The sequence below is a fragment of the Syngnathus scovelli genome, chromosome 20, assembly GCF_024217435.2.
Source record: "Syngnathus scovelli strain Florida chromosome 20, RoL_Ssco_1.2, whole genome shotgun sequence".
In the NCBI taxonomy this organism is placed as follows: domain Eukaryota; kingdom Metazoa; phylum Chordata; class Actinopteri; order Syngnathiformes; family Syngnathidae; genus Syngnathus; species Syngnathus scovelli.
Genome location: NC_090866.1, coordinates 5,339,296 through 5,357,988, shown reverse-complemented (window position 1 = coordinate 5,357,988; position 18,693 = coordinate 5,339,296). Strand labels below are relative to the sequence as shown.

At 44.2% G+C, this 18,693-nt stretch overlaps 3 protein-coding genes across 5 annotated transcripts; 1 reads left to right on the top strand and 2 right to left on the bottom strand.

Moving 5' to 3' along the window:
* Window positions 1–6,283: 6,283 nt before the first annotated feature.
* Window positions 6,284–8,036, top strand: faua (FAU ubiquitin like and ribosomal protein S30 fusion a). Its single transcript, XM_049757112.2, has 5 exons — window positions 6,284–6,416; window positions 6,958–7,039; window positions 7,129–7,273; window positions 7,536–7,591; window positions 7,832–8,036. Exons 1-5 carry the CDS (start codon window positions 6,349–6,351, stop codon window positions 7,955–7,957), a joined length of 477 nt encoding a protein of 158 aa, XP_049613069.1. The 5' UTR covers window positions 6,284–6,348; the 3' UTR covers window positions 7,958–8,036.
* Window positions 8,037–8,204: 168 nt separating this feature from the next.
* On the bottom strand, window positions 8,205–9,710 carry fkbp3 (FKBP prolyl isomerase 3). Its single transcript, XM_049757111.1, has 7 exons — window positions 9,568–9,710; window positions 9,274–9,375; window positions 9,063–9,164; window positions 8,858–8,993; window positions 8,714–8,781; window positions 8,557–8,654; window positions 8,205–8,428 (listed from the first exon to the last, which is right to left on the bottom strand). The coding sequence occupies exons 1-7, from the start codon at window positions 9,670–9,672 to the stop codon at window positions 8,374–8,376; spliced, it is 666 nt and encodes a 221-aa protein (XP_049613068.1). The 5' UTR covers window positions 9,673–9,710; the 3' UTR covers window positions 8,205–8,373.
* Window positions 9,711–11,575: 1,865 nt separating this feature from the next.
* On the bottom strand, window positions 11,576–18,190 carry prpf39 (PRP39 pre-mRNA processing factor 39 homolog (yeast)). 3 transcript variants are annotated; one of them, XM_049757093.1, is made up of 13 exons: window positions 18,044–18,190; window positions 16,236–16,610; window positions 15,805–16,058; window positions 15,481–15,725; window positions 15,033–15,200; window positions 14,760–14,940; window positions 14,228–14,335; window positions 13,937–14,101; window positions 13,314–13,440; window positions 12,871–13,139; window positions 12,591–12,775; window positions 12,147–12,339; window positions 11,576–12,037 (listed from the first exon to the last, which is right to left on the bottom strand). In XM_049757093.1, exons 1-13 carry the CDS (start codon window positions 18,054–18,056, stop codon window positions 11,948–11,950), a joined length of 2,373 nt encoding a protein of 790 aa, XP_049613050.1. In that variant the 5' UTR covers window positions 18,057–18,190; the 3' UTR covers window positions 11,576–11,947. The 3 variants fall into 3 exon arrangements, with proteins under 3 accessions (XP_049613050.1, XP_049613051.1, XP_049613052.1); XM_049757094.1 differs by having other exon boundaries at window positions 16,236–16,607; window positions 18,044–18,187; XM_049757095.2 differs by having other exon boundaries at window positions 16,236–16,445; window positions 18,044–18,167.
* Between the last annotated feature and the right edge of the window lie 503 nt (window positions 18,191–18,693).

Sequence of the window (18,693 nt, the reverse complement as noted above, 5' to 3'; positions counted from 1 at the left end):
AGTTGTTTGAATCCCTCCAAGCTATGTGTTATCTGAAAAATAATGTGCTATGACAGAGGGCGGCAAATCTGGAGTGCAAAATTATTTTTGAAAACTTTTTATTCATGCAGTCACTCAGTATTGCAGATTTGAACTGCTGTAACATATTCCGCTTTACTGTTGATGGACATTTTTTGCAAAAGTTGTCTATGATGAGCTTTCCGCTGCGCTAATAGCCTTCTTAATTGTCGTCAGACAACGTTATCTCCATAGACGCCATTTTCTTAATTTATCCAGACGCAGCCATGTTTTCAGTGCAAATGACTATAGGAACACCTCGCAGCGAGGAAAGGCCAGCGCTCGGCCTACAATTAAACTAATTTTTACAGTAATTAAGCAGAATCAAATTAAAGTGCACAGCGCGCCCTCCGAGGGAGAGTGTGGCGTGTGTAATTGGAAATTTCGTAATGGTCGTCGCGATTATATATGCATTAGCGGCGCGGCATGCCTATCAGTCAGCAACGATGGTTGGTGTGGATCTTTTCGATAGATCTGCGAATCTGGATTTTGACGACTTGGATTTTGACGACTCAGTGGCCTTGTCATATGAGTGTCCGCCCTGAGACTGGAAGGTCGTGTGTTCGATCCCCGGCCGAGTCATACCAAAAGACTATAAAATGGAACCCGATTCCTCCCTGCTTGACACTCAGCATTAAGGGTTGGATTGGGGATTCTGTGAGGAGCTGTGCCCCACAGTCATTATTAATGCGCAATGTATGGCTTCTACTATGGAAGCTCGTCGAGGACGATCGAGAGATTAGTAGTGGGCGTGGACTGGGGATTCTCGGTATGGTCAGCGGGATCGAGCGCCGTACAGACAAATCAAAAGGCATGTTGCGGTTAAGTCAAGGCGCGCCACAGCCATTTTGTTCACGCCAGCGCTGCGTTTGCATTAACCTCGACTGGCTCGTACTTGCCCACATGCAGTAGGATTTATAATTCCAGCACAAGCGGGAGATGGGAAATGAAAAATTGATTTGAAGGAAGCGCCACAGAGATGATTTCTTTTCAATGTCTGATTTCCCACAACGCTTCTGCCCATCTTTTTGTCTCTCGCTGGAGTTTGCGGTGAAGCCGGACTATGAACAGCAGCGTCTTGAAACCTCAATTTAAAAGTCTAACCCTTCTTTTAAAAAAAAATTTGAAAAATAATCTAATTGCATCCCCTCACCCCCGTCAATATAACGATTGCAATTTAAAGTGCGATTATTTTTTTCAAGATCTTCTGTCCATGCAATTGTTTTTACCAAACACAAGCAATAAATAGATTTGGTCTTAGCTAGAGGTTAGCCTTTCCGATTTGAAATTGCGTTGTACAAATTGCAATATCCGTTTGAATTGACTTAATTGTTCAGCCTTACTTTGACGATCAAAAAAAGGAAAAACCATAATCAAGAAGACGTGACCTTGACCCCTCCAAGAACCCCGAGTCCTTCCGCCCCACCATCCCGACTACTGTTGGCATAGGCAGGTCCCGATAAGACATGATGAATGCAGATTGTTTGCGGCGTGACAGCATCATCTGTTTCCAGCCATGCCGGCCTTCGCTCTGCCAGGCGAGCCTATTTGGAGCTTGCTCTGCGCGACGGCGACAAGCGACAATGCAAAAAGACAAAATAGTCACGCATACCTTAAACGAGAGAGCGCACTCGCCGCCTCGCTATCAGATGCCGGCGATATCTTTCTCCCCCCGTTGGCAGACAGGTGGCAAACAAATCGGAAGTTGAGTCGGAAGAACAAAGTACAGTGAGAACGGTGCAAAGCAATAGAGCCGTCTTTGTAATCCGCCGGCAGACATATTTATTCTGGCGCAGGACTGATATTCACCATGGCAACAGCGCGAAGGGACAGTGGAAGGGAAATAGTTCAAAAAAACGTTCACTCACGCGGGTTAATGGTGCTATTCAAGCACTGCTCTATATTCATTAGAAAATACAATCTTCAAATGGAGCTTCAATCCCATGTTCACTTTTGTTTCAGCAACAGAACGCATGAATTGGCGTTGTTTCAGAAACATCCTCCGGGCACCGCCGAGCCAGAGCTCACGTTAGCCCGCAGTTTACGTAAGAGGCGCGATTGGGTTTGCGGCTGCTTCGCGGCAGCAGCAATTTCACAGCGGGTGGATTAATAATGCAGGGCGCATTTCTACCGCCAGCCCACACGTCACACTCGGGCGAGCACACGCACAAACACACACTCATCAAAACGGACACATGAATGAAATTGTGTGCACCGTACGTCCATCCCCACATTTTTCTATTTTTCCTTAGAATTTTAGTGATTCCAACAAGGGGCTTACGTTTTCAAACTTAGCGTTAGACAGCCAGGGTTCAGGTTTCAACTCATTTGAATTCCCACCTCAGGCCCATTTTGATTTTGGCCATAGGAACTTAGCTGCACTGCGCTGACATCGGGGGACTCTCACCCGGCAATTAATGATGAATTAGCATAGCATCAATATTAAAGAAAAGAAAGATGCTAATGGCCTGCAATTGGTTGAAATATTCAACGACAGGAGCTCCATTTGTGCGATGTGGGACCGCGGCCGTCTCTCTACCGGGAGAGAAGGCGGTGGTCCCGGCTGACTGGAGCGTCACACACGGGGCGGCTCGTGAAAGTTTAATGGAGGCTCATCGTTACGCATTAACCGAGTGCTCCTAAATGACGCCGTCCTGAATAAATCATTTCCTGACGGTGGACCGCAATGTCGTCTTTGACGCCTGGGTCCCCGGGAGTTTCCTTAAAAAAAACATTCTCATTACAGACCACGCAGGGGAGTTAGCGCATATCGGTAATCGACTATTCTGGCCTGGACGCTTCTAGCTTGAAGGCCTGGGCTGGGCTTCCTTTGGCCGATCAAGTGCTCGCCACTTTTCCAGGTCGACAGCCACGAATGGCGTCTCCCTTCTATCTCTGCGGGAGCTCAGCAGCCGTCCCGTCACAGATCTGCACCCGTTATGACTCGCCAAATGAGTCTTCGAAGGGGGCGTAGCTGAGATGCAGAGATGAGTTGTTTTGGCTTTTTTTTTCCCCCCTCAAAAAGGGAGCATTCAGGCAGAGAAATGATTGCTTTTTATCACCAGCGCACACGCCAAATGCTTCATTCGCTTTATTTATTTTTTCCCGAGTGCCGCGCCAAAGCGTAACTCAAGTTATCTGCTTTGAGAAAGTGGCGAAGGGGCCCATACAATAACAAGGAGCAGGAGGTTACGGGGGCCAGAAGCTGCATGCAATCGCGTCGGCTTCAGCTGAGGAACAACAAATGCTCACCTGTCAGCTTGCACGAACGGCAACTTCAATGGACTTTTCAGGCCCAATCTAAACAAATAGAACTGGACTCCAACTAAAATGGCCGATTCAAAGTGCTGGCTTGGCTCGTTCACCCAGTTCGAGTTACTTTTGCCTGGCCCGGCAGTTTGAAGCGTGTCGGCATGTCAGCCCAACTTTCATCAAGTGGTGAAGCCGGTGGCTCATTTCAGTCCCCTCCGACTTCAATGACGCAGTGCTTAACTCACTGACTTTGGTTCTCTTGGCTGCGCAGAAGTGTGCGGGTGCATTTGGGAGTGAAGAGATGGTGTCAGCAGAGGGGAGATAAGCTTCATTAGAGAAAAAAAGTCTAATCTCTATTTTAACCTTACACTTTCCCGCCCGCCGAAGGACCCGTGGCACCCCGAGGCAAGGCGCAGAATATCGATGAACGCCGCCAACCTCGCTAAGGGCTAATGCTAAAGCTCGCGTCTTTCTTGAACCCGCAAGATCTTTAGAAAAGATTCCTTTTTTTGTGTGTGTTTTTGTGTGTACTTGTGTGTAAAAAAAAAAAAAAAAAATGACGAAGCTAAAGTGCATTAAGGGCAGTGCACAATTGGGCACGGGTGACTGAGGTTCACATCCCACTCATGCTGAACTCTGACCCCTCGTGAAGGCATCGGTGCCGTTTCGAACTAATGAAAAGAATCGCGAGAAACGCATCTTGTTTGAAGCGGTCTTTTTTTTTTTTTTTTGTCAAAGAGGAGGATTAGGCTTTGTTGGGTGCAGCAGGTGAGAAATCCCTGAGAGTTGGTGGTGTCTTCTTTCCCCCAGTAAGCCGCAGTGGCTTTAGAGGGTTTGAGCCTCCAGATCTGTCATGTCAATGTGAGCCCACGCCTGCCCTGACACGTCTAATCTCCTGGCTGCATGCCGTCAAATCGCCCTGAAATAGGAGTTTGGGAAAGGTGGCAAAGTTGCTCACCAAATCTTTCTCAGCTTCGATCCCAATCGTCTATGATCGTTGACGGACCGACGGGTGTGCCAAACCATTTGCTTGGTGAGTGTAATCAAAAGCAACAAAACATGGCGTAATATAGTAAATATTACAACAGCTCGGCTTCATATGCGAGCTGATAAAGTTGTCAAATGCAATTCAGTCCTTCCCATCCAACATGTGATGTAAAGTCTTGTCAAAAGTTGGAATGCAGCGTTCGCTCTTAAGATTGGATTCCAATCGTGAGCGCTGGCTTTTAAAGAGAGCTAACACACACGCACGCTCACACTGACATACACACAAAGAGAGGGCTTTTGTGTAATTGAAAATTGCTTTGGAATTCCATCTTCATCCCCTGGCTTCCATCAGCAGGACGTGTAAAATATATCAGCCAAGCGGCTTGCTGATAAGAAAACATGTTTATTCTGCTTAGTATTTATGAAACACCTCCACGTGCCTTTTTTTCCTTCCTTTCTCCTCAAAAAAAATAATGTCTCCTCTCGGTGCATAGAATAATAAAAAGACAGGCGGGATGAGGACGGATGAACAAATGTCACATTCCTGTTGTGAACTTTGGCGTGTGTGTGGGATGTGGCAAGGGGAGGACAGCATCATCATTAGGTTTGATATTAAGAGTTTTTCTTTTCATAGGTGGCGCCTCTTGTGCTTCTGTCTTCTCCAAATGGACAAACGTTTGATTGTTAATGACATATGGACAAGGGGTGGCTTGAAATCGCAGGTCTCTGCTGGCTGAGAGGATGGGAATCTGTGTGCTTATATTTTTGTCAATAAAAGACTATCACCACCGGGCCATGGAAGATGCAAAGGTAAATGACTTTAGTGATGACTAAATTAAGGGTTTTTTTTTTAATTGGAAAAATAACCATGTATATTAAGGCTTTTTTTTTTGTGTGCAAAAAATTTAATTGAAAAATGACCTTTGACTCTGACCCCTAAACCCTGACCTTTGACATCTTCATCACACACTTGTGGACATGTTTTTCAATGACACTGATGCAAACCAGGTTAGTATAAAATGTATGTTTTAATTAGTTTTGACCTATTTGGACTACATTAATGTCGTTGGAAAAAAAAACACTCAAAAGTGTGTGACGACATTCGTGTTGCCTTTGGTTCTCAGTGTTGTGCAGTACATGCAGTGTTGTGCAGTACATGAAGCACAAGTTGGAAGTTCGGTGAGAGAGGTCGGCGCACTTACGTCATCTTGTGGTGTAATGTGATATCGCACATCAGCTCCTCATGCATACAACACTGGGTACTCGCATCATAGAATAGAACAGAATTGAATAGACATTTATATTTTTAAATATGCAAGTTGGAGATCAAACGTTAAAAAAATGGCCAACTATTGAATGTGAAAATTGCAAACCAGTAAGGGGGCCACAGAAACATGTTGGTTAATTGAGACAGTTGTGTGAAATGTCAGCATCTCCACCGTGTTGAATAAGCTCTTAGTCTAAATGTATGTTCCCATAGTATTTGTAGTCTGAACATAATTAAAAATGTTTAAACTCTTCTGATATATTCAGTGAATATGTGCACATAGGGCGGGTCGGTGGTGCACTGGTTGGAGGGTGCCGGTTCGATTCCACCTCCGACTCTCCCTGTGTGGAGTTTGCATGTTCTCCCCGAATCCGTGTGGGTTTCCTCCGGGCACTCCGGTTTCCTCCCACATCCCAAAAACATGCTTGACGGGCCGATTGAGCACTCTAAATTGCCCCTAGGTGTGAGTGCGAGTGCGGATGGTTGTTCGTCTCTGTGTGCCCTGCGATTGGCTGGCAACCGGTTCAGGGTGTCCCCAGCCTACTGCCCGATTACCGCTGGGATAGGCTCCAGCACGCCCGCGACCCCCCGTGGGGACAAAGCTGTACAGAAAATAGATGGATGGATGTGTGCATAGTCCCACTTTGCCACATCCATTATGGCGACTGAACATGCTCATTAGCGATGATTCAGTGTACTATACATGTAGCGCCACTTTGCCACATCCACTATGGCGACAACGTACAGGCGTGGCTATCTCACGACCCAGTTCTGTCAATTTGCACATGCGCAGTCGGGTCCCATCGAACAGCCTTTCCTATGCTGCACGTTTAACGACAAGCATCCAAACGAGGTAAGGCCTATTTGTACCGAGTTGATGAAGTAAATTTAAACCCCTTGCCGGCTGTTTTTGTGTGTTAAAATTCACACAAAACACCCGTTAGCATATTAATGAAACGCCACATTAAACGAACTGGTGAACATTTTGTGTTTAGCGTCCTACATTTCCAACGAATCCCGTGGGTAGCATGTGGCTAGCTGCGTTAGCTTAGCATTAGCCTAACAGCGACAACTCACAAAAGTGTACTTTTCCCCTCGGTTTCGTTCCTTTTTTACCAGCGTCAAAATTTGCTGGTTCAGCTTTTGCTTAACGAAGTCGTGTGAGTTTCGTGTCAAGTTACGTCCAAACGCACGAAATCGTAATGTGTTATTAGCGCTATGGTTTGTCCAAGGAAGAATTTCTAAAATAGAGACGGGTGTTTAAAAAAAAAAAAAAAAAAAGCTTAATACTTGCTTGGCTTTCAAATCAATCTTTCACCGCATTTTCAAAATTTTGTACATTGCGGTCTTGTCTTAATATATAAGACGATACGAGATGTCACTTTCTTTTTCAGCATAAACATGCAGCTCTTCCTGCGTGCCCAGAACACTCACACCCTTGAGGTGACAGGACAGGAGACTGTGGGCCAGATTAAGGTAATATAACAATAATAAATGCAAGTGGGACTGTTAGATCACTCGGTGTCATATGATACTCGGCAGCAATATTTTTTTTCCATCCATAGGCTCATGTCCAGACTCTGGAGGGTCTTTTGGTGGAGAATCAGGTAGTGCTACTTGCAGGTTGCCCGCTAGAAGACGATGCCTCCCTGGCATCATGTGGCGTTTCCGAGCACTGCACCTTGGAGGTAGCCGCCAGGCTTCTGGGAGGTCAGTTGTTGAAATGTTAAAAATTATTTTAATGATGCCGTTTGATTCGATAAAGGTGATTTCAGTATTTTTCGGTATATTATGCCACAATACTAACCCAGTCATTTTAAAAATTCTACTTTGCGGTACTGACAACAAACCAAATCATTGACCTAATATTGACTGATGCATTACTGCTCTGATAATAATCCTGCATCCCTATTTACATGTTTACACACCTATTGTAATTTACTCACTGGCTTTGTGTTGCCTGTTGCCATAGGTAAGGTCCACGGCTCTCTGGCCCGTGCTGGAAAAGTGAGGGGCCAGACTCCCAAGGTGAGGAATGTGAATGTACCTTTCATGTATCCATTTAATATTGAAATAGAATTGAGGGCTAGAAAATCAGTTGTTTTAATTTCCCGCCTTATAAATGACAAAATTCTAAAAATTGATATTATAAGGCCTTTGTGATGGATAATAAATTATATTTATAGTGCACTTTACATTTTTTAAAAAAAAATCTCAACATGCTAAGATTTTTTGAACTGTGATGTTTTGAACATGTTTGTTTGGCAGGTGGACAAGCAGGAGAAAAAGAAGAAAAAGACTGGCCGTGCCAAGCGTCGCATCCAGTACAACCGTCGCTTCGTCAACGTGGTGCCCACATTCGGCAAGAAGAAGGGACCCAACGCCAACTCCTAAGTGTGCATCTTGACCATACTCAGCTGTTTTGTCAGAGTTCAAATGTTTTTTCCAATGTGAATAAAACGTTTAACTCGCCTATCGTGAGAACATGCGATCAAAAATCTGAGAATGGGAATTGTCTAGTTGTCACTAGGAAATGCAGTTAAATGAAAATAGTAGATGTACTTATATCAGCTGCTGACATTAAGTGGGATAATACAGACATGCTGGGTTTGCTTAAAATAATTGTACAAAAACTTCAGCCTTGTCTGTGAAAGTTACATTTTAATGCTAACAAAGAACATAAAAAAAAATCAACTAATTTTCCCCAAACATGAGGAATTGCATTGACATTAAAGCAACAAAACGCTTATGTAGTTGGAATCCCCAGTCACCACTGTGTGAACACAGAAAATTCAGACAGCTTTCTTGCTTTAATCCACAGCCACCAGCTCCACCTCAAAGATCAGTTTAGCATTAGGTGGAATTCTGAAAAAAAGTTAAGGAGATGGACAGTAAAATCAAAGATAACGAGTGTTGTTCATACATTTGCATCTGTACTTTTTTGTTAGACACCCAATTTCTAATTTAGTTCCATCTACAGCCCAAAAAGATACTTGGAGTCAGGGCGGCCCTTCTTTCCGTACGCCCACTCAGGTTCGATCTCCAGACGGGCTGTCTCACCCCTGCTCATGGTCAACAAGCCCTCGTCCCACTGCGGCAAGACGACTGTTAAACACAAAAGGCGGACAAGAACAGGAATAACGCACGTACCCCTCGGATGACTTTGCCCAGGCCCACTTTGAAGCTCAGCGGCTTGGTTTGCTTTTTCTTTCTTGCCACTGCAAAGATTACAAAGTAGGGACTTAGTCGGACTGCATTGTGTACATAAGAGCATGACCTTTTGATGCTAAGCACCTGATGGGATGTTAGTGTCAAAGACCGTGCCATCCTCCAGCGTGCCCGTGTACCAGCAGCTCACAGTGTTGCCTTTTTTAGGAAAGTTAGTCTTGTCGCCTTTCTTTAGCGTTGATTTAGTAAACTTGGGTGGACCCTGAAGGGAAGCATCATCACCAATTATTTGGATGATTCTACAGAAAAGTACCTTAGCTTGGATCTTTACCTCATCTGCAACTTCTGCCTTGACCTCTTTGGGCTTCTCATCTATTTTGACGGCTTTGACCTGTTTCGTCACTTCTTCCACCGGCTCTGTGCCTTTAAACCTCTACAAAACATTTTTGTTCCTTCATGCATGCGCTGTGTACATTTTGATTCGCGTCGATAATAAATTTCTGAAGTCTAAGTCGAAAATACGTCATGATGACGTCACTCACTTTATTGGCAAATAACTCGATGTAGGCGGCGATGAGCTGATCCTTGTTTGCAGTTTTGGCCACGTTTTTTATATTTCCCAGCAGTTTGTGCTCGATGAGAAACTGAACATAGATTGAGAGGTTAATTCTTTGTAACAAGAGGTATACGTGACGTAAAGGAGCTTGCAAACATTGATTTCCGTCTCTGTGCGGCTACGCACATTTGGCTGCAACACACGAACAAAGCATATTCCCTTTAGAATGCATTTTTTAATTGACAACCGATGCTTTTGAATGCTCAACCGACAAACGTACCGAGTGTGCTGCATTGTCCTGAATAAAGTTGATCAGGTCTTTTTTGGGCAAATCGTCACTTTTCAGCTGCTCGTCGCTCCACTCTCGCGCTGGCTCGTCCGCCATTTTGACTAGCAACTTCAGTATTCAATGAAATTTAAAGATAATGGAAAAAAAAAAAAAAACGAAAACCGACTATTTTAGATCACACTATTATACAAATACATTGATATGTTATATTTACTATTTTTTAAAAATCCAAACAAGGAGTTATCAAGTACACTATTATACAAATACATTGATGTATTAGATTTATTATTAAAAAAATAATCCAAATAACAAGGGGAGTTATCAACTACAGTTGCAAAAAACGTAACTTTCCTTTGCACCATTTAATTAATACATTGTACGCTTTGGTTCGCTTGCCACTATTTATACTATATATGTTAACAGATTGTTAAAGGCATCATTTGAGACTTGTACTAATCATTTCTTTTAACCTCACGGAGGTAGGTAAAATAAATGAAAATAAAAATAAATAAGAATGAAGTTTCCGTGAGTGACGTTTTCCATAATGAAGTGGCCTGTTATTAGGTACACCTAGAAATGGCGGTGTACCTAATATAGTGTCCATAAGTGACGTCACAAAGAAACCAGCCAATCAGGAGGTGGGGATGAGGGCGGGTGTTGCACTTTTCACTTTCAGTTAAGTGTTGACCAGGATTTTTCCCTAATAAAGTGGCCTGTTATTAGGTACACCTGAAAATGGCGGTGTACCTAATGAAGTGTCCATAAGTGACGTCACAAAGATCTAGCCAATCAGGGGGTGGGGGTGAGGGCGGATGTGGCACTTTTCACTTTCAGTTAAGTTTTGACCAGGATTTTTCCTTAATGAAGTGGCCTGTTATTAGGTACACCTGAAAATGGCTGTGTACGTCACAAAGAAACCAGCCAATCAGGAGGTGGGGGTGAGGGCGGGTGTGGCACTTTTCACTTTCAGTTAAGTTTTGACCAGGATTTTTCCTTAATAAAGTGGCCTGTTATTAGGTACACCTGAAAATGGTGGTATACCTAATGAAGTGTCCAAAAGAGACGTCACACTTTGGCCACTTCATTAGGGAAAAATCCTGGTCAAAACTTAACAGAAAGTGAAAAGTGCCACACCGCCCTCACCCCCACTTCCTGATTGGCTGGTTCCTTTGTGACGTCACTTATGGACACTTAGTTAAAGTCCCAATGATCATCGGCACACACACATCTGGGTGTGGTGAAATTTGTCCTCTGCATTTAACTCATCCCCATGTGATTTTGATCCATCCCCTGGGGTAGAGGGGAGCAGTGAGCAGCATCGGTGCCGCGCTGGGGAATCATTTGGTTATCTAACCCCCCAATTCCAACCCTTAATGCTGAGTGCCAAGCAGGGAGGCAATGGGTCCCATTTTTATAGTCTTTGGTATGACCCGGCCGGGGTTTGAACCCACAACCTTCCAATCTCAGGGTGAACACTCTACTACTAGCCCACTGAGCTGGTACGCTAGATGAGGTGGTCATTTTTCCAATTTCAGTTAAGATTTGGCCAATAATTTTACCTACCATCCTTATATAAATCTTCACCCATGCTCAACGTTTAATTTTAGTTTAAAGTTTTATTTGATCAAGTACGAGTTTTGTTTTTTTCCGTACAAATACTATGGAGGTACATTTTGACCCCCTAATGTGTGTGTGATCTATTTAAAGTAGTTACAAAAGTGAAGCAGAACTTTAACTCATAAGACTTTACTTTGAATAGTTTTATTTTTCAAGATTCGAGCTCAACACTTATCAGTTTCAAATTTAATTTTTTCCAGCTACGAGTTTTTCAAGTACAAAAATGTGATCCTAATCTACCTCCATACTAAAGCCCCTGCGTGCGTAATTTGATTATTTTACCATTTAGGGCATACAAACCTAGGGCTTTACTCCGGAAAAAAAAAAAACTTCATGTAATCTGGTGCACACAAATTACAAAGATTAAAATAAAACAAAGACAAAACAGGATATCTGTTTATTAAGAAATCAAGTTGAGAAAAACAAGGTAAACAGGAACTCTTGATTTCGGGTTCATTCAAATACGTTAAAAATACTTCAAATTTAAAGAGACCCACAGGGAGAATGAAAAACTTTACCTTTGTGTCTAGAGCACAGGGTGGGCAGTATGGTAATAGTGGCGGCTGTCTTTACAAACAACATGCATCATGTGTATACTTTTATATCCCCAAACAGGAGCTACACCTTGTACTGTATTTGAAATAATGAGCTCAAGAATGAGAAAATAAATCTTTTGAGAATGCGGTGCTGGTTGTCTTAATTTGAAAAGCTAGACACATTCTCCAATAAGAGACCAAGATCACGGTGACGGCCATCATGTCGAAGGAGGAGGGTAGTACTGGTTATACTGGGCATATTGGTTGTACTGGCCCCAAGAGTTTTGGCCCCAGGCACCATACTGTTGCTGAAGGGAGAAGAGTGGAAAAAGTTAAAACACAAGATCAGCATTTGAGCCAAGGAACACATTTTGTACTTGTAATTTAAAATAAAAAAATAACCAGTGTAAAACCCACCTGGTACCAGTTGTTGTAATTGTACGCACTGTTGGCTTGCATGTCTGTTCCGACGGCGGCCATAGAGGCATCGTCCATGCGCTGCCTCTTAGCATCGGGTTCCTGAGAGCTGTCGTAGCCATTCTCCGGACTCCTCTTTGATAAGTCGACTTCCTTCTGCAGGTTCTGGTGTTCCTCGTAAGCAGCCACCAGTCTGAAACAAACATTCACACTGTTGGTCCAAGGGCCCAATTCCCATTTAACAAATACAATTCCAGATTCAAAAACGTTGCGCTGCATTCAGACGATCACATATCAGATTTTGAGCCACATTTCAAAGACTCATGTTACGATATCAAACTTCATCTCTTTTTCTCGTTAAACTACTGCGATGCACATCACGTTTGTGTCACTTGCAAATAAAATAAAAATGTGTTTCTTGAGGAAATTCCACTCTAGACTCACGCATGGATGTCGTTGCCAAAGTCCTCCAGGAATTCCACTTTTCGTTGAGCGAAGAGGAGACGCGACTCTATCTCCATGGGGCTCTTGAGGGCCCGGTCGAAGCAATCCAAGATCTCAGCCTGGTTCTGTGTCACGTCTCCGCTGTACTCTAGCTCCAGCAGGTTGAGATACAGCCTCGGACACGCCTGGGAAAGAAAAGAAGCAGTCAGGAGTACGTGGACAATGTTGGAGCCAGTAAAGATTCATCAATACCACAGGGGTGGCTTTCACGCGTCGTTACCTGGTCTCTCTCGATGGCATCCAGCAGCACTTTCCTGGCCTTGCTCAGGCTCTTCTGCACCTTGAGGAACTGCCGCGCCAACTTCACAGCATAGAAGGATGTCTCAGAGGCGGTCTTGGATGTCTCTACCGCTTCTTTCAGCAGAGCCTCCGCCTCATCGAGTTTTCCACGCCGACGCTCCAGGCTGACTCGCCGCAGCCGCACCATGGCCAAGGTGGGCACCACCATCTCCAGATTTTTGAGGATGTTACTGGCGCCTTCGACATTGCCTGCAGGAAAAGTAGGAAATAACTGTGACTTGGACTTTTAAGTAGTGCTGCATATCAGAGCGGGGTCAATGGTATGTGAAATGTGGAATTCCAACGCAAATATGACAATTGATGATTCTAACCAGGTAAATATTGTGGCAACACTGGCGCTTGATTTCAAATTGTGCGACCCACCCTGCTGCTCCTCGAAGCCAGCCCACAGCAGGTGGATGGCGGGCTTCCTGGGCAGATGGACCGTGCAGGCCTTCCTGTAGACGTGCCGGACTCCATCGGTGCTGAAGGCCTCCAGGTATTTGGCGTACTTTTGAGGCGTGAAAAGAAGAGACAGTGGGAAGAAGAGCAAGTAGAGGAGCGCAGAAAGAAGGAAAGAAAGGAAGACAAAGACAAGACCAGACGTTTACATTTCCCGCTTCTCGGACCCCCAGTAAATGTCGTCATTGACAAGATCGTTCTTAGAATTTTTCTGTGTAAACCCATCAGCACCTTCATGGAACCAATTAGATAAGATTCTGTAAGGTAGTGGGAGACGAAGAAGATGCAGTTGGCAAATGCTGCAGTCAAATCTTGTGTGGCAAGCAGGCCATCCCCTAATACAACAGATACAGTCACATATCAACGTTACACGCAAAGAGAGCGCCGGACGTTTTTGTCTTGTTTTTCTCGGTTTGCTTTTTTTCGTTTCACGCCATGTGATTGTCATCGATGGTAGGGTGGGAAGTGCAGGGAAGCGGCGAGAGTAGAAGCGGTGAGGAGAAAAAAAATAAAAACAAAAAATAAACCAAAAAACGCCTTGATACCTTGATCCAGAACTCTTCATAGAGAGCACAAGCGATGAGGCAGCGTTCAAATAGAACCACCACGCGCTCCGGGGTGCCGTTCTCCATCTCAAAGTCCAGGTACTCGCGCCAATTGTTCAGCTGCGTCTTCTCCAGGGCTTTCACGTGGAAGTACGGCCTCTTGATCTGAAAAAAGTGAATGTAGTGTTGCATGTAAGAAACAGAGACTCACAAAGGCAGGGCAGAAATTCAGAGTCAACTGCTGTGGAATTGATGAAAACGCAAGTGTTGAAGGCAAGATGCCGTCCGTACCCCTTCCTCAAAGGCCCAGCGCTTGCTGACTTCATGCTCGTTGAGGTTGAACACTTCCTGCCGGGCCTCGATGGCTTTGTGGCGCATGTTCTCGATCTCAGTGACTCTCTACGTGAAAACACAGACAGAGCACACACTGTTGGACGGTTTGACAACAATCACCTGCTCCACTTGATGTAATAGCTGCCGGTGGCGGTCCCGCAGCCATAGATTTACATCACCAGAGACAAGAGGCCTGCAGGGGGGGGCGTATATATGCACCCTGCATATCAACCTCTAGGTGGAGGTGCTGCGGGTCAATGGGCCTCGGTTGTTCCTTTTAGTTTAAGGGCGAGTGTCCCTGACAGGATGCCAGCGTGAAGCCCCCCTTGGCTGTCTTTGGCTTGGCTGCCGACATAAAGACAACTCTTCAAACTCTTCTCTTAATCCACATCATGGTCATGGTGGACAACAGGCAACCGCCATCTAACTCAAGATTCTTTTATTTTTTTGAGCGCTTAAATTCTTCCCTTGATTCTACCAAGAGTCTTACCTTGGCGGGATCAGGGAGATCCTCTGTGCCGGGCGGCAGCTGCTCCTGGGGTGCGGTCGTATCGCCGTCTTCACGCGCCATGGAGGTCAGATTGGCTTTGGATAGCTCCAGTCTGAACTTGACAAACTCCTCCTCGGACAGGAAATGTTTGGGGTTGTTGTTCTGCACATGCTCTTTAAACCTGTGTGTCACATTAAGGCCATCATATAGTCTCTAAGAAAAAAAATCCAATTCAGGTTGGAAAGTTAACTGGTAATTGGACCGTTCCCTTACTTTTGTAAGTGCTGAGAGTAGAGCTGCGTGGGGATGCCCAGGACGCGATCGTAGATGGCAGTGACGTTTGAAAGCTTTCCCTGTTCCGTCTCCCAGATGATGAAGGATTCCCAAAGGCGATCAGAGCGGAAGTCTGTACCGGCCGCCAGCACGGCATGTTCGTAAGCCCTGGGGAGTAAACAAAACACAAAATTACCTTTTGGGGGGGGGTTGTTCGCCACCTAAAAGGGTTGGACAAAAACAGTAGTACAGTAGTATTTGTATCACCGACCAAATTGCAGTCTTCAAACTACTCACTGTCACTACAGAAATGAAAATTTGGGAAGAAAACGCAGGCACATTTTCACATTGTTGCGCAAACTTATTACGTGCCATTTGGAACCTCCCACTGGGACCGGGATGAACCAAGGACCCCCTTTAAAGTGGACTTGACGGGGTTTCTACTCACGCTCGAATGCGTCCCTCTGTCTCTGGGTCTCTCGTGTCAGAGTTCTCCTTAATGTAGGTCATGTAGTGCAGCCAAAGGTCCACACTGAGCGGGATGGCCTGCAAGCCTCGCCGGTACACCTCCTCTGCCACGTGTATGTGGCCATGCTTTTTCTCTATGTCGGCGTACTTCTTCCAGTACCCGTAGCAGTATGGATAGCGCAGGAGGAAAACGTCAAATGCTTTTCTCACCGCTTGGAGGATATTCTGAAAGGAAGAAGTGTTACATTGCGTCATTTGGTAGATGCTCCCGTTGCTACAGATGAGGCATCGGTATTTACTTTACCTCTTGCTCGACATACTGCAGCAGGTAGACCCAGCCATTGAAGTCCTCTGGGTTATCTTCACATCCTTTCAGAAGTTTTTCAAACTCGCTGGGGAGCTCTGGCTCCCTATGATAGGCAGCTTCCTGGGCGGCGGCTTCCTGGGCAGCGTCTTGGGCAGCTGTTTCCTGGGCGGCGGAGGCTTCTTGAGCAACATCTTTGGTGGCATCCTCAAGCTCCATTCCATCATCAGCAGCTTGCGACACCTCAGTGCCATCTATTGTAAGGAAGGAGGCAATAATGCAGTAATTCCTGATCATAGTGTGCATTGGCCCATCCGTCAAATTATTCTAAATTAAATGTGCGCCTTGATTCCAAGGTTAGAAAACACTGCATAATGTACCACTAGGCACGTATAGTTTTTTTGTCTTTGAATGAACATCTTTCATTTTACCTTGATTGGTCACTTCTTGGGTGTGCGGCTGAGCCTCCAGGGATTCCGGCGGCTGTTCCGGGGGCTGCGGGGGAAGCGGCGGCGGGGGTGGTTGCTCATCTGGATACAATGGCGCATTGGCGACCTGAATCTGGTCCACACCTTTCTCCACAAGGCCCAGCTCTGGAGGAGGAGGCGGCGGCGGCGGCAATGGCGGGTTGGCGTGGTCTCCTGCCCCAGAAACAGAATCTATGCTAGGCTCTGGAGCGGCTTGCTCCATGGTCCAGTCGGCGGTTTGGTTTAGAGCAGGAGGGTATGCTTCTCCATTACTCGGCATGGCATGTGTCTCTGATTCCAGCATTCCAGTGATGGGCTCTTCTTGGTGTTGAAGGCCTGCTGGAATCAATTAGTCCAGTTTAACTATTAATTAGATTGTTTTTTATGCAGCTTATATCTGGGACTGGTATTGCACTGTTAATTTTTTTTTGTAATTTTAGTAGGCTACTTTTAATTTCTTTTTGGAATGCCTTAAATTTTAATTATTTAAAATATAATTTTTTTAATTATATAAACACACGAAGATGCATTGAGAATATAACAATTTTTGCCTTGTATAGTGTGTCGCACATGAGCTGATTACCAAGTAACAAATCTTTTTATTGTTATATACCGGCACCCATGGTCACAAAGAGCATAACCATCCGAGCCAACCCCCTATACAGTCCTCAGGCTCCCCAACAATAGTGGTAGCAGTTTGCATTATTTTATTGCAATGTTTTTCTTTATTCAGATTTGTTTCAAGACTACAGTTACAGACTGACTTCACTTTGATGGTTAATGCAGTTATTGCAGTTTTGTTGTTTTATCACAGTAGATTGGTTTATTAACATTTCAAAAACCAGAAGCCATTTATTTACAAATGTGATTGCACTTTAGTTTACATATTTAAATGTTCAGATATAAAGATGTGGTAGACAGTTTTTGCATGATTTGAATAAGGCAAAATAACATGCTTTTGCTCTCGAATATATTGTTATAATCATTTGTTTCAGATGTAATCATTTTCTGTATAAAAATTAAATTTGGTGTTCAAAAAGTCATTTTTAAAATTTAAGTCCTGAAAAAGAGGGGGTCGTCTTGTAATCAGGGTCGTTATATTCGGGCCAACACGATAACCTGCTAGATATTCTTACATTACTGTATACAAAACGTGCTGAATCAAGCAAGCATAAACGTGTCACTTGCACTAGCACATCCAGTTCAGCGCGTATAAGCTATCTGTTGATCAGTTGTACTATATGAATACAACGTTGAACATGCTAGCCAACGTGCCGGAGATTAGGACATGATATAAATCAGAAGGGGGGGTTAGGGCTAATTAACTAATAATTGTACGCATTAACCCAATTTACCATGCAAACAATATTTCAACGACCGCGATAGGCGCTTTACGTCGACAACTTTGTCGTGCAAACAAGGCCGCCGGTAAACATGCAAAGTTCAACCTTAACTTGGGCCTCCGTTAGCGTCTAAATCTTGGACGCATTACCGCAGACAACGTGAGGCCTAGTTGACTTTGTCTGGACGTTTAACATTAAAACAAACACGCTGCACATTGGGTGGTGTAATACCATCCAATAAATCTATCGATCTACTAAAATCATCGTTGACCTTTATATGACTACGATTTGCCGCCTCTTATTCCAGGAAATAGCCGTACCCGCGGCTTCTCCACATTAGCTAACCCCGCACTGGCTAGCACGACAGGTTAAGGTATTTTGTTATACACCAGGCAACTAAGTAAATGAAAACACGATTTGGAACCTTACCGGTAGCTTCCATGTACTCTTCTATCGAATTTGAGGGTGCGTTCTCTGTCTTTTTATCTATACTACGACAGCGCGGCGTGGTTCATCCACCATCTTTCTTTTTTAAACCGGAAATAACGAAGCTGCCTGTGCGCATGCTCAGAAAGTAGACTGGACAAACGACAAGTGCACGTCCTGAGCACTTTCAACACAAACATGTTTAATCTCAATAAAACACGAAAATAACCGTACATACGTGAATAACTGTTTAATTAAGGTCGAGAGGTTTCTTTACTTATTTGAAAAAAATACGCATTACCCTAAAAATATTTTTAGTAATGTCTAATAAGCAGGTCAAAAGGTTTGCGCACAATGTTATCATAAGTTGTATATTTGCATATGCTGTAATGTATGTAAATAATTCTTATCATAATCATCATCATTATTATGTGACGAAACATCTCCCGCCCGCATAAATTGCAGGCCACGCAATCGCTTTGAATTGAATTGGAAAGTTCAAAAAACAATTTGAGGAAGCAATGGGATATCTGTTATCAAATGTGAAATTCGTATAGTAGACGTCACATTAGGATCATATATGAAACTTGTTGATGAACTGTCAAAGTAATGTAGTGAATGCTCGCCCTCCTAAAAATGGGAGAAACGGTTTA